Raw genomic sequence first — 13,746 nt, 5'->3', positions numbered from 1 at the left:
ATTGCCTCTGCTGACGTGCCAGTTTAGTGTAATCGGGAAAGATCATTACTGGTTGGGATGCATAGGTGAGGGATTTTTGCACTCAGGCTTGTCTCAGGATGGTGTCCGGGTCGTGATAGTTTAGGATCCGTGCAATTACAGGTCGTGGCTGGGTGCCCAGAGGGAGCCTGCTGGTGAGGGTTCGATGGGCCCGCTCCAGTGTGAAGCAGGGAGACGAACTTCCATCTGGGATCCAGGATTTGAGCCACTGATTCAGGAATGCACATGTCGGAGCCCTCGCATCCCTCCGGAAATCCCAAGAAACGCAAGTTATTACGGCATCCTCAACCCGAGTGGCAAGGCCCTTGTAAGCGTTTCGAGGGTGGTTACTTTCCTTTTCAGGATGGTGATGTCGTCTTCTGCCCCCGAGATCCTTGTTTCGGTCTGTGTGATACGTTCCACGGCATTGCGCAGGTCCAGACGCAACAGCATAACATCTGCTCCGAATGCACCGATTGTATCGCCTAGTATATCGTGCAATTGATTTATTGCGGTCAAGATTGTGTGGGTGCCCGGTGCAGTCGTGGCGGCAATGTTGGAGGTAGTAGTGCTGGTACCTCCACTTGTAAATTTGTCTATTGTTCTCTGCTTTGCAGTGGAACCGGCTGACTCGCCCTTGGACATAATGGCTGTAAAGAGAATAGGGTTTAGGGGCCCACAAGGATACCTGTATATTCTGTGGTGGAACACGGGATCCTTATGCCTCCAGGTACACGTAGGAATCTCAAGGCTTGCGTTTTGGGGGTCTGGCGCAACGGGGGTCAACCCCATCCACAAGCTGCACAAGGACCTAGCTCGGAGGCTTCTGTAGATGTGGTGACACCCCCACCGCCAACGGGCGCACCACACAGTCTCTTTTGGTTTGCTGCGCGGCCCTAGGGGGGTAGTAGGTGTGCGCAAAGGGTTTATATAGATGGGCAGTTATTCTTTGCTGATAATAGGTCAGCATTACTCCGTGCATCAGAGGGCAAATTGGGCCCGCAGACCGATCGTACGGTGTTTGCAGGGTTATGCCCGGTGACGCTAGCTCAATGTTCCTAGACCTGGATGCCCGGGCCTGCCCCTGGCCTAGCAGGAGTTGACTCGGATGCACGGAGGTGCCTTACTCCTCTCACCTGGTCATCGGTCATCCTAGGGCCGCTGACCCCGCTAATTTCCCTCCTGTCACCGTATTCTCAGGTGTAGACTGGTTCTCAGTCCGGATCTCATTCCCTCAGATCTCCGGCCGATCGCTTCAGCCCACCTGCGGATCTGAGCGGGGAGCCGGTGGGGATACTTATCTCCTGGCTGTCGCAGGGCCGCGGGATCCAGAGCCCCGCCCGACCCAGATAACACCAGGCTCCGATGTGCCGTCGCTCCAGTGGGACAAATCCAAGGCGAAGTCCTGCCCCAAGCCTCGTCGCCCGGGGCAGGGCGCACGGAAGGGTGCGGTCTCACCACGCGGCCCAGGCCTCTCCGCCTCAGACTCCATATCCTATGTTTTTGCCGTCCCGGGCTCACAACCGCTGCGAAAGGGAAGCACCGTGTGGCCCGAGGTCCTGGGTCGCTTCGGGGTTGATCAACAGGGGTAAAGAGTTGCCGCTTACCGGCAGGATGTTGAAGGATGATGTGGGGCTACAGGAGCGGGGTTAATGTGCGTCCGTTTGGCCACATCCCCTGTATGCTGTACTTTTATACCAGCAAATGACGACAATGAAGGAAATCTGACTCAGACCATATTGACTTTGCATACCTTGCATACACAAATGATGAAAGAGGGGCGGTGCTCTGGAAGATTGGTTCACTGGATGGTTTGACTGGGTGCTGTCCTGGATGTCGGGGTTGTGCAAGGCTTTGTTGCCTATAATAGTTCTGTTGCTATTGAAGTGCATAGTATTTCAGATTATCTTAGCATGTTGGAAGAGGGTTACATGTAAGGTGAGAGGTATGTTCCCTATGATAAGAAAAAAAGAGATGCAAAATACAGAAGTGGGAGAAATATACAGATGTGGTGAAGAAGTAGTTGAAGAATCTAGAGAGGAGAATTAAAGGAATCAAAACCTTAATTTAACTTTAGGGCCTAATCATTCTGTTCATTATTCTGTTTTACCTGTCTCTCACCCAGAAACTGCGAAGCATTATTATCCTGTAACGAAGGAAATTTTGTATGAGGCTGCTTGAATGTGTAGTTAAAGTGAATGTATAAATTGCATAAAGATTTAAATGTGATCTGACTTAAGTGTTTTGATCCTCCAGCACGTGTGTTTCTGGGAACCCTCATGACTTGGATATTTTGCAGGAAACTCAGAGCAGCAGAGGATGCTCCAAACTTAGATTTTTATAGGCAGCGTGACTGCTAGAGTCATGAAAACAGGTAAGCTGCGCCCTGTGAAATGTGTGTGTGTAATTACATAGTGGCAGAATGGGTGGGGAAGAATGGAAGAGCACAAAGCTTTCTCTATTGTGTTGGAGTTATGGCTGCTTGCCCTAAATAGTATTATAAGAATGGGCTCGCAGCGTGTGTAATTTGAGACTGGCTTGTTCTTTTCTTATGGTGCGGTCACTCTCCCAGCTGCTTTATTTTGTGTATATGCAATAAACGTGCTTGTCCTCCCCTTTGTCACAGATGTGGTGATTAATGGTTTTAGCTACTTCAAGGATTTTTCCTGACAATTTTTCTACATAAACAGTCTCCACTGCTCTTGCGCCGGTGTTTAGCTGTGGTGAACACCTGCCATTGTTTTTGGAGACCAGCGCTTTTCTTCACCAAACTGACTCAGAGAAGGGGAGTGAGGACAAAAAGAAAGATAGAACAAGCATTTGCAATGCAATAGGTCTCGCATTATTAAAGTTTGAGCTATTGGCATTGCTAAATAATGCAACACCAATAGCTCAAACTTTAATAATGCGAGACCTATTGCATTGCAAATGCTTGTTCTTGCCTGTCACGAGCAAAGAGTTTGGCAATAGGCAGCCGTAATCTCCATGGTGACGGCCGGGGTACCAATATGGAATGGGGGATGAGAAAAGACGTGAATAAGTAAACATGGGTTTGCGGAAATTATGAAAGGGGAAAGATGGTCTGAGCGGTAAGAATATGTAGTATTGGGGAGGGGGTAATGGAAATAGAGAAGGATGTTGATCGGAGGAAGATGGCGAGTAGGGAGTGATGGTAGATAGCGGGGAGGAAAGGGATAATGGGGATACAGGAGGGTGGGGATGCGGTAGAAAGAATGCTGCAGAGAGTGAGAAGGGTGGGCCATGGGGGAAGGGTGCAGTAGGAGAGGTTTGGGCAAGAGGATAGCGGGATGGACAAGGTGTGGGGTAACAATGCGGTGGTGAAGTGTTGCTTAAAATGGACGTTTGGGTGGATGGGAAAGGAGAAGTAGGGACAATGGGTAAGGATGAAATGTGGAGCAAAACGGGAGGACAGATCACGTGGGCTGAATGAAGAGTGGTGGCAGGCGGTAAATGTCAGCCTCACTGGTGTTGCGTCCACACTCACCTGTCACAGTTCCGTGCTGGCAATGGCGACAGTCCCTCGGTGAAGTGGAGCCCCGTCTCCTCACCGTGTCATGGCATCTTTGCGCTGAGATTGGCCTCTTTTACAACCGTCCCTTGGGTGGGTGTCTCTACATCTATCGAATCCTTCCAGTCGCTGACACGAGTGCTGTAGAGGCGGCTGGTGAGAGGAACAGGCAAGGAGAGACTCGAGCAGAGGGAGGCATGGCGGGGGTGGGGAGAGCACAGAGGAGGGGAGACATGGGGCAAGGAGAGGCTTGTAGCAAGGGGAGTCCAGTCCAGGAGGAGGTGTGGTGCAAATGGGAGCACAGAGGAGGGAAGGCATGGTGCTAAGGGGCAAGCACGGAAATGGCATCTTTTGAGCTTTACAAACCTGCAGGCGGAGGGTGGAAATGGCGGTGCTTGAGGGTCACGATGAGGTCTGTGGCATCGCCGGATATCTGAGAGGTACCCAGGGTCAGGCAGGCAAAAAACAAAAGCGATCGCGAATGTAAAAAAAAAAAACACCCGCGAGTGGTGCGCGCGCGTCACTGCGAGCCATATGTGTTTTCAATTATCGCACCCGTGTCTGGGCACGATAACTGAAAACATATGGGCCTTGGTGCGCGTAACAGACACCAATAGGCCATGGGCGGAGCAATGCGCCCGCCTTAGGCCTATTGCATGCTCTGTTTTTAAAAAAACACGCACACAGAGCCCAATAACCCAAAAGTAAAATCACACGCACGAGTGTGTGCGATTTCAGGGTCAGTTTTCAAACCCCGGACAAAAGGGCTCTCGCCTGCGCGAACACTGCTGCGCAGTGCAACGCAGGGCGCGAGCCCTAAAAACTAACAAAAGTAAAAATGCAGGGATGATAAAGAAGTGCTGAGTGGTAGAAGAAAGAAGCATGAGGTACAATCAAAAATAGGCATCTGTGGTTTTCAGAAACCTCCAGTAGTCAGCTGGGTTCCAGGTTGCTTATACTAAAAACGTAGGTCCCTGCGTTTACTAAAGGGCTTTTACTTCTTAAGCTGTTTGTGCTTACTTTCCTTGCGTGTTCATCAATAATCTGAGTTACCACTGAGACAGGCAGTCTGACATCTGGCAAGTGCCACTATTACTTCAAAGGATTAAGGACCAGCCCCCGTATTGGTATTAGCTTAGAGAGATGCCATCCACATCAAGCAGCCATGTGAATGGCACTTACACTGCTGATAGGTAAGACAGTAGTAGAATCTTAACTATTCCTTAACAAACCCCACAGCATATGGATAGACTTTTAAACAATTATGCACATCATGGAAAGAAATGTTGACAAGCGATCTTCATTGTACAAACGTTGTCCAGTGTGGCACAAACAAGTAATGAGACATATAATGTAGGAAAGATCAAAGCAAATTTGTATGCAATCAGTAACCGGTATCGATGTAAACGGACTTTGCATATGAGTCAAGTAAATGTGGTGTTTGCAGATTTACAAATACTGATGCCGAAAGGACATGAGAAATGTTGTATCATTTGAAAGGCAAGTAAACAATTGTTAAGCAGGAAAATGGAAATAAAAGTTCTGAAAGACCCTGAATAAAACTTCAATTGGTAACTCTAGAGAACAGGTGTTTGCCAACAAATCACAGATTGACAACAGTTAGCTGTTTTCCATCTACACTCCCACTCCAATTTAAGGAATGACAATGAAAACTAATGTTACCATTAATGGTAGTTCTATTTCACACTGGCTCAGACAGACAGTATACAGTTATTTGGAATCGTCACTCTAGAGTCACGCAAGTTTTATATTCCAATATTCCTAAATTTAAATGGATAGATGTGTGTAACAAATTGTTATGCCATTTCCCAGACATTAACGTGTCACCACAATGGACTTATCAGGTCCCAGTCTCAATTTCCAACAAGAAGGGTGCCAGAACTCCTAGTCAAATAATATGTGTAAATACGTTTTTATGTTCAAGATGATTTCATTGCCCTTTTATTTTGTGGCTGACACGCCCTGCAAGGTTGGAATTCAATTGTAGATTGTTGATGCACCTCTTTTAAAGAGATGTAGTTTATACACAACTTGACTCTCCCATATGCCATTCAAACGTAGCAGCAAAAAAATGAGACATCAGACAATTCTACCATCCTCCCCTCCATTTATTTGCACAAATAAAACACATTTTAATAGAAAGATCGAGAATGTTTAACATTTGCACTTGATTAGTAATGAATGATTACATTACCAGTTGAGAAAGGTGAGCAAGATGCCAGCTTGTCACAGGCACAGTGGTGAGATAAAAGGCATTCAGGAATGAAACTCTGTCCTTGGCTTCCCGTCTTTTTTTCCAATGTCCTTTTTACAGGCCTTCCTCCACCTGAACATTTCTGCTAACCTGTGCTATAGTCTCTTGTTCATTCATTCCACAGTTCTACAAACATTACAGCTGTTTCTGGTGTGCGCATTTCTAAGGCACAAGAATATAAGAGTTTCAAATCCAGAAATATATTTAACCAGGGCAGTGTGCCATCCAAGTAAGTCGCCATTTTATAGTTGCCAGTTAGTTTCAGCTCTGCTGTATAGTCCTACTTATTTTGATCATATTTGGTGGGCTGCAAAGGAACCCGATACTTGTGTAGAGATGTAACCTTCTCCCAGAGGAGGACATCGCCCCTATAAAGGCACAAAGGCATGGTGTTCTAATCACCTGGACAACCGAAAAAACATTTCTAAGGCTTTCATAAAATATCCAGTTGTCCATCAAAGTCCAGCACATAATTGAAACCCTCCTCCCACACAAGGACACAAGATGCTGGAATAATCAGTAAACAGATTTACAGCAGAATATATATGCAAATACCAGAACGCCACACCTTACCATTGCCAGGGCGGTGTTTTTACTGGCAAATGCTCCAGTCTAAAAATCAACTCTATTTCGATTTCAAGTTCATAGAAAGTTTATATTTTCTCTTCTTCACATCTTGGCTACTCTTGTCAGGATCGAAAGACATGAACAGCTCGCACCACGTACTGCCGACAGATGGGGCATTCGCTCATACGCTTGCCACATTTGGTGCAGGTCACCATATGCCCACATTCCAGAAGGACGCAATCAATTGGAGAATCCATGCAGATTTTGCAGAGAGGGTCTTCAGAGCCAGGAAGGACAACTTCAGCTGGATGAGGGAAAATAAATTAAAGTTCAGAAACAGATAGAAAATCAATAAGATACGAAAAAAGTTACTTATCTGAAACAGTAGTTTTGTAGCATAGGCGAAATAGTTTGTGGTTTAAAACTTTTTTAATACTGGTTTACATCTTTCAGAGAACAGCTGGGCTATGATTGAACAAAATGAGCCTTCTGTCAAACCTATGTGGCGCTGGTGTCATGGACAAAGCAATGACGCAGGTAGGTCTTTTTTACCACAACACTGGTTGTACATCATAAAAATGAAAGTAAAAAGGTTTTGGGGGGGAACATTTCAGGAGCGTGGGAAAATATTGCTCATTAAAACATGCAACAGCAAGGGTCACTGAGGTATAAAACAAAGAACTGGACTTTGATGGCAGGATGGGGACAAAGCTGATGTATGGACCTCATGTGTGCAAAGAATCAGTCTATTCTCAGTATGTCTAGAGTACTAGCCAAGACCAGACTAGTTATTAGTTTAGCTCTCACCATGTTCATGGCAGCACTTGTGAGAGACTGCCAAAGGGAACACCCGATAGAACACACTTTATTCCTAACATATGTCCTAGAATGACCAGACACTGCACCCAGTAAGCTGTCACAATACACAGCAGAACTTGCCACCAAGAAGCAACAAACACACGCAGCCTACACATAGGCAAGGCACTCGTTTGTGACTTGTAACTGCACTGTAATTTAAATTTAAGGATAAATTATCATATATATCTATATATTTATACCTAGCTATATATAGGGGATCTATATCTATATAGGTAGTTATAGTTAGGACCAAGTTTCCTTAGGAAGAGCATATTTTGTTTTGCTTATAACTTTGGCGTCGTTTGATGAATCTTCATGATCTTTTCCAAACTAATTCTTTGTTCATATCAGCTCCTATGTGGGAAGTTTGGGGGTGATTCGTCAAGGGGAGGCCGAGAAAAAAGGGGGGGTCCCAAAACGTGTTTTCTCCATGTTCATTTCCATAGGAAACTTTAGACAAGGCTACAGGTCGAACAGGTGAACGGAATTACCCCAAATTTGGCAGGGAGAATGGTCTTGGTCTAGAAAGCACGCTTTTGCTTATTTGGTCTAAATCCGTTCAGTAGTTTTTGAGAAATATCGACATTTACAGATATCGATTTTTGGGAATTCTGCCATCTGATTGGCTGAGGCGTTACGAGCATGAGCTTGCTGCTTATTGGCTGTGAGCAGTGCGAGCAGTTGTAACTAGGAAGTGTTGGCCGCCATTTTGAGATTCCGTTTAAACTAGTAAGGGGGAAAAAGGGCGAAAAAAGTAGGAAAGGGGAGGGTAGGAGCACTGTAACGTCTGTGGGGTGTTTAGGGTGTGCTATACAGGGAATGTGGAGCAAAGTATTTAGTCCTACCGGTGTGAAAGTGCTGTTTTGCCGATAGAGAGGGTGCTGAGGTGAGGTGCCGGTACACTCGGGGATGAAAGCGTGCGCCTAAACCGTGAGCTGAGTGGTGTAAACTGATATGGTCTGCGCGCTGTAGCATACTGGCCGCTGTAGGATAGCTGTGCAGGTGGTGCTGGTATGCGTTTAGAGTATAGCAGGAGTGGGAAGCAAACTACTCACTAGTACTAGTCTGAAGACTCAGGGATGAAACCGTCAGTGTAAGCCATGAGCTGATTGCTGTAAAGTGATCAATCAATCACATAATTTGTAAAGCGCACTACATACCCGGTAGGGTTTCAAGGCGCTGAGGGGGGGGGGGGAGGTGCTGTTACTGGTCGAAGAGCCAGGTCTTGAGTTGTCTCCTGAAAGACAGCAGGTCTTCGGTTTGTCGCAGGTCGAGGGGGAGGGTGTTCCAGGTCTTGGCGGCGCGATGAGAGAAGGACCTGCCTCCGGAAGTGGTTCTCCGTATGCGTGGGACCGTGGCCAGGGCGTGGTCCGCGGAGCGGAGGTTCCTGTTGGGTACGTAGAAGGAGAGTCGACTGTTGAGATAGTCAGGGCCGGTTTTGTGGAGTGTTTTGTGTGCGTGGACCAGGAGTTTGAAGGAGCCAGTGCAGGTTCCTCAGGTGGGGGTGATGTGGTCTCGGCGCGGGACATCGAGGATCAGGCGTGCGGAGGCATTCTGGATTCTCTGTAGTCCGCTGAGCTTGGACGGGGCTCCGGCATAGAGGGCGTTTCGGTAGTCGAGTCTGCTGCTGACTATGGCCTGGGTGACTGTTTTCCTCATGTTGGTCGGAATCCATCTGTAGATCTTGCGGAGCATGCGGAGGGTGTTGAAACAGGTGGAGGAAACTGCGTTGACTTGTTTGGTCATGGAGAGTTTCGAGTCGAGGATGACTCCCAGGTTGCGTGCATAGTCAGTGGGGGCCGGGGGGGACCCCAGTGAAGTGGGCCACCAAGAGTCGTCCCATGCGGAGGTGTTGAATCCGAGGATGAGGATTTCCGTCTTGTCTGTGTTCAGTTTGAGGCAGCTGTCCTCCATCCAGTCGGCGACGGCCTTCATTCCCTGGTGGAGGTTGGATTTGGCGGTGAGGGGGTCCTTTGTGAGGGAGAGGATCAGCTGAGTGTCGTCGGCGTAGGAGATTATGTTGAGGTCGTGCTGTCGGGCGATGCGTGCTAGTGGTGCCATGTAGACGTTGAACAGTGTCGGGCTGAGGGAGGATCCTTGAGGGACGCCACAGATGATCTTGGAAGTCTCGGATCGGAACGGGGGGAGGCGGACTCTCTGCGTTCTGCCGGAGAGGAAGGAGGTGGTCCAGTCCAGGGCTTTGTTACGGATCCCTGCGTAGTGTGAGGTGGCAGACGGTGTCGAAGGCAGCGGAGAGGTCCAGGAGGATGAGGGCCACCGTCTCGCCGTTGTCCAGCAGGATCTTGATGTCGTCTGTGGCGGCGATGAGGGCGGTCTCGGGTGCTGTGGTTGCTGCGGAATCCTGATTGGGACTGGTCTAGGATGTTGTTGTCTTCGAGGTGCCGGGTGAGCTGGGTGTTTACTATCTTCTCGATGACCTTAGCTGCGAACGGAAGCAAGGAGATGGGCCTGAAGTTCTTGAGGTCGCTCGGGTCCGCGCCTTGGGTTTCTTCAGTAGAGCGTTGATCTCTGCATGCTTCCAGATCTCAGGGAAGGTTGCGGTCTCGAAGGACAGGTTGATGATTTTGTGCAGGTGGGGAGCGGTGGACTTGCTGGCTTTGTTGAAGATGTGGTGCGGGAGAGGGTCGGATGGGGATCCGGAGTGGATTGTTCCCATGGTCTTGACTGTGTCCTCGATGCTTACGTTGGCCCAGGTTGTCAGGTTGTCAGGGTGTCGTGGGCGGTGGGGTGCGGTGGGTTCGATGCGGTGCGGTCGGCAGGGGTCGTCCTGGGTCTGAAGCTGTCATGGATGTCGGTGATTTTCCAGTGAAAGAGGGTGGCGAGGGAGTCGCACAGGGCTTGCGATGGTGGGAAGTCGTTGGCGTTGGAGCTGGGGTCGGAGAGTTCCTTCACGATGGTGAAGAGCTCCTTGCTGTTGTGTGCGTTGTTGTCAAGGCGGTCTGTGAAGGAGGTTCTTTTGGCGGTCCTGATGAGGTGGTGGTGGTTGCGGATGGTGTCTTTGTGGGCAGCGCGGCTGTCTGGCATCTTGTCGTTGTGCCATATGTTTACCAGTTTCCGGCAGGTGTGTTTAGAGTTGAGGAGTTCCGGGGTGAACCAGCTGATTCTTCTGCTGGTGTCTGTGTTGGTGGGGTTTTTCAGTGGAGCGACGGTGTTGGCGCAGTCGTTCATCCAGCGTTCGAGGGCGAGTGCCCCTTCATCCGGGTCGGTTGGGGTCGTCGGGGGGTTGAGTGCAAGGTTTGTTTGTAGTTGATCTCCAGTGATTTTGCCCTAGCGGCAGCAGGGGGTCTGTAGGGTGCGGTGGTGTGTGGGCGGTTTACGGAAGGAGAAGTGATGTGTGTGGGCGTTGTAGGATACTGGCCGCTTTAGCATATCTGTGTAAGCAGTGTTAGTATGCGTTTATATGATACAGAGAGTGGGAAGCGAACTACTCACCTCTACTTTCTGAAGACTCAAATGCAGTGTTTTAGGAAGCAGGAATAAATAAATAATCGTAAAGAATATAATACAGAATGTTGCAATGCCACAGAAGAGCAATGGAGAAATCAGGTGTGTCTAAGAAAGTGGGTGTGTGTAATAGGAAGGAGGAATAAAGAAATAATCTTGAAGAATATAATGCAGAATGTTGCAATGCCACAGAAGAGAAATGATGAAATCAGGTGTGTCTAAGAAAGTGGGTGTGTGTAATAGGAAGGATGAATAAAGAAATAATCTTGAAGAATATAATGCAGAATGTTGCAATGCCACAGAAGAGAAATGGTGAAATCAGGTGTGTCTAAGAAAGTGGCTGTGTGTAATAAAGCGATGGGAGTCTGAAAGTTATATAAAGAGTGTCTTTATTTAAGTGCCATAAATGGATCCACTGGTGCAAGAGGTAAGGCATTCAGTTGAGGCAAATTCCAACTGGATCTGCTGTATTCAAACGTAAGCTCCTGCATCAGTGAATTCCACATTACATGTTACAGTTCCATGTGACATAAACAATACCTATTACATTTGAATGACTCGAAATTCTATAATGAAAATAAAGGTAGGATACGAATAGCACATGTATCCTTTAAGAAAAGAAACAAAAAAAAATTGCAAAGTGTAATCATCAATCTTCTTCGGTACCCTGGTACTCCTTTGTTGTAACACAAAATTATCAACAGTAGAACAGTCAGCAATCTCTTGTATGGTAGATTCAATCTGGTGCGTGTCAGAATTGGTAATAGTTCTAGTCACATCGGAACTTTGAGAGGGAACACAAAATTGTGCTTCTGAGAAGCACATTAGGTACCCTTCCCGTCAAACCATACATTATTGTCTTCAGCTCTTTCAAAAAAAAAATTATTGTGCAAAGAGCTAAGGCACCGAGCTGAGGCAAACTCCAAACGATTCTGCTATATTCAAATCTGAAGCTGCTGCATTAGTGAATTCCACATTACATGTAACAGTTCCATGTGACATAAACAATAGCTATTAGACATGAATGACTCAATTCTATAATATAAATAAAGGTAGGATACGAGTAGCACACTGTGCCAACCAGTTCCTAAACAAAGTCGTGTTTTTTGATGTTGATCGCCAGCTCGTGAGTAGAGGCTGAGGATGAGTAAATTTATGTGAAAGGGTTTCGTGGATAACAGGCAGGCTGAGAGATGTGTGCACAAAGAATAGAGATGGTTTCAAAATGGATGTCGGGTTTAGGATAATTCAGGAAGTAAATAGCGTATTTGGATAGGCCATACATCACCCATCCCTTGTTAGACTGGAGACGTAAGGGGCAATAAGGAAAACAGAGTTCAAATGCCTGAGCATACTTAGAAAGTTATTATATGAAAATAGTTCAATTGAAGTGTATTAAAAAAATTGAAAGGAAAAACTCAAAAAAGTTGGTAAAAATCAATCCACGAAGAACGTGAATTTCTTACAAGTCTTGGAGATTGCAGTCCGGAAGTTCTTCAGCGGCTTGAGATGCGTAATGTTCCAAGAGGTCATTGCTGCCATCGTATGAGAAAAGCGAAGCGATCCAATTCATATCTTCGAAGGAACAGTAATGTTCCTCGAATGCTGGAGCGGCAATTTGAATTGGCAGGCAATCTGCGATGTTGTCAAAGGTCGTATGTTGCAGTAGATCTTTCGCGGCTGCGCAGAAATCCCATTCCGCCACGATACCTTTTTGCGTTGCATCCGCCATTGCTCTACTGCCTGAACAATCGAGTTCATGGATTTCAAGATACTCCATTACCTGCTGGATATCGGGAGCGATTGTTGGGATGTTGGCAAGGCATACACCCATTCACCAGTCGAATGGGCAAGTTTTGCAATAGAAAGATGGTTGCACGCAGATTGTATATGTGTAAATAAATGTTATGTTGTAGCTGGCTCCGATAATAGATGGAGGCAGGCAGCCGAAAAGTTGTTCCATTTTTTCATGGTATTGATGTAGCTTCGCGTAGAGGCGTATTTTGTCGGAGATGCTTGTTACCACAGGGATCGCAGTCATTTTTTACAAGCAAAAATAGTAGTAGGATGGCCGCAAAGAGAGCGAGAATTTTGGGCACTGTTCCTCCAGAGGTGATCGAATAAATGAAGTGTGGTATTATACGAAAAACAGTTTGAAAGGCTGTGAGAAGGCCGGAGGAGACCGTATTAAAAAAGTGGGCCAGACCTTGAGTGTGAGATGTGTTGAAAATTGGGTAACAATTCACAAAGTGTAATGGGAGGTTCGAATTTAAAAGGGAGTGTATTTTACTGGAAGTTCGTGCTATCTGCAGGCGATAAATTTCTTTTGCAGAAGTGAGGGACACTTCTGTTGTGAAGAAAAGCGCTTTAGTTTGGTTAGTTTAATGAAATCTGTTTGCAAAGTAGGCATTCAAGGCCAAGTTGAAGTTTGGGAGTTTTTGTGTGGGTGGGAGTAGACACTGCTACAGGAAGTTACTCGGTTTGAAACAGTAAGGACATACGGTATGCCACCTCACATTCCGTAGGAGTGCATGTTATTGAGAAGCAGATAACTGCTGTTAGAAAGCTGTGTGAATGTTGGTGTGATTGTGGGAGTTGGCATGCTTTCAAGAAAGCAGGCAAGATTGGGGGCTGTAAACTTAGAAGTGTCGTGCAGTTGGGAATTCTTGCATAGAAATGAATGACTGCCATTGTGGTCACAGTTTGCACCTGTGAGAAAAACTTCTGTATGTTCTTTAAGACAGCAATATGTAAATGGGAGAAACCACTGCTCGTGAATAAAAGCGCTACCTTATATAATCGCATACATGACAAACAACATGTACACCTATCACACACAACAACACTACGTACTGTGGGAACCGTGGCTAGCCATGTACACAAACCAAACATGGAATAGCACCTCTTTCACACAATGCAGAATGCAGGGAGAGATGGGAGCAAAGTATGTGTGAAGGTGGCAAGTGATTCTCAATTATAAAAGTATACAATGCAAAGTGTTGAGGGGATGTGCCGGACAGACTTGAGTATACAG

At 46.8% G+C, this 13,746-nt stretch overlaps 1 protein-coding gene across 3 annotated transcripts in view; it reads right to left on the bottom strand.

The window, feature by feature from the left end:
- Positions 1-5,658: 5,658 nt before the first annotated feature.
- The window catches only part of RFFL (ring finger and FYVE like domain containing E3 ubiquitin protein ligase), a 423,271-nt gene continuing 415,183 nt past the window's right edge, over positions 5,659-13,746 (bottom strand). For all 3 annotated transcript variants that reach the window (XM_085649647.1, XM_085649645.1, XM_085649646.1), the window contains one exon: positions 5,659-6,693. In XM_085649647.1, coding sequence (XP_085505773.1) covers positions 6,512-6,693 — 182 coding nt within the window. In that variant the 3' untranslated portion in view covers positions 5,659-6,511. The remainder of the gene's footprint in view (positions 6,694-13,746) is intronic.

The sequence above is a fragment of the Triturus cristatus genome, chromosome 3_2 (genome assembly GCF_964204655.1).
Source record: "Triturus cristatus chromosome 3_2, aTriCri1.1, whole genome shotgun sequence".
In the NCBI taxonomy this organism is placed as follows: domain Eukaryota; kingdom Metazoa; phylum Chordata; class Amphibia; order Caudata; family Salamandridae; genus Triturus; species Triturus cristatus.
The sequence above is the reverse complement of the archived record's forward strand: the minus strand, read 5'-3'. Positions and strand labels throughout refer to the sequence as shown.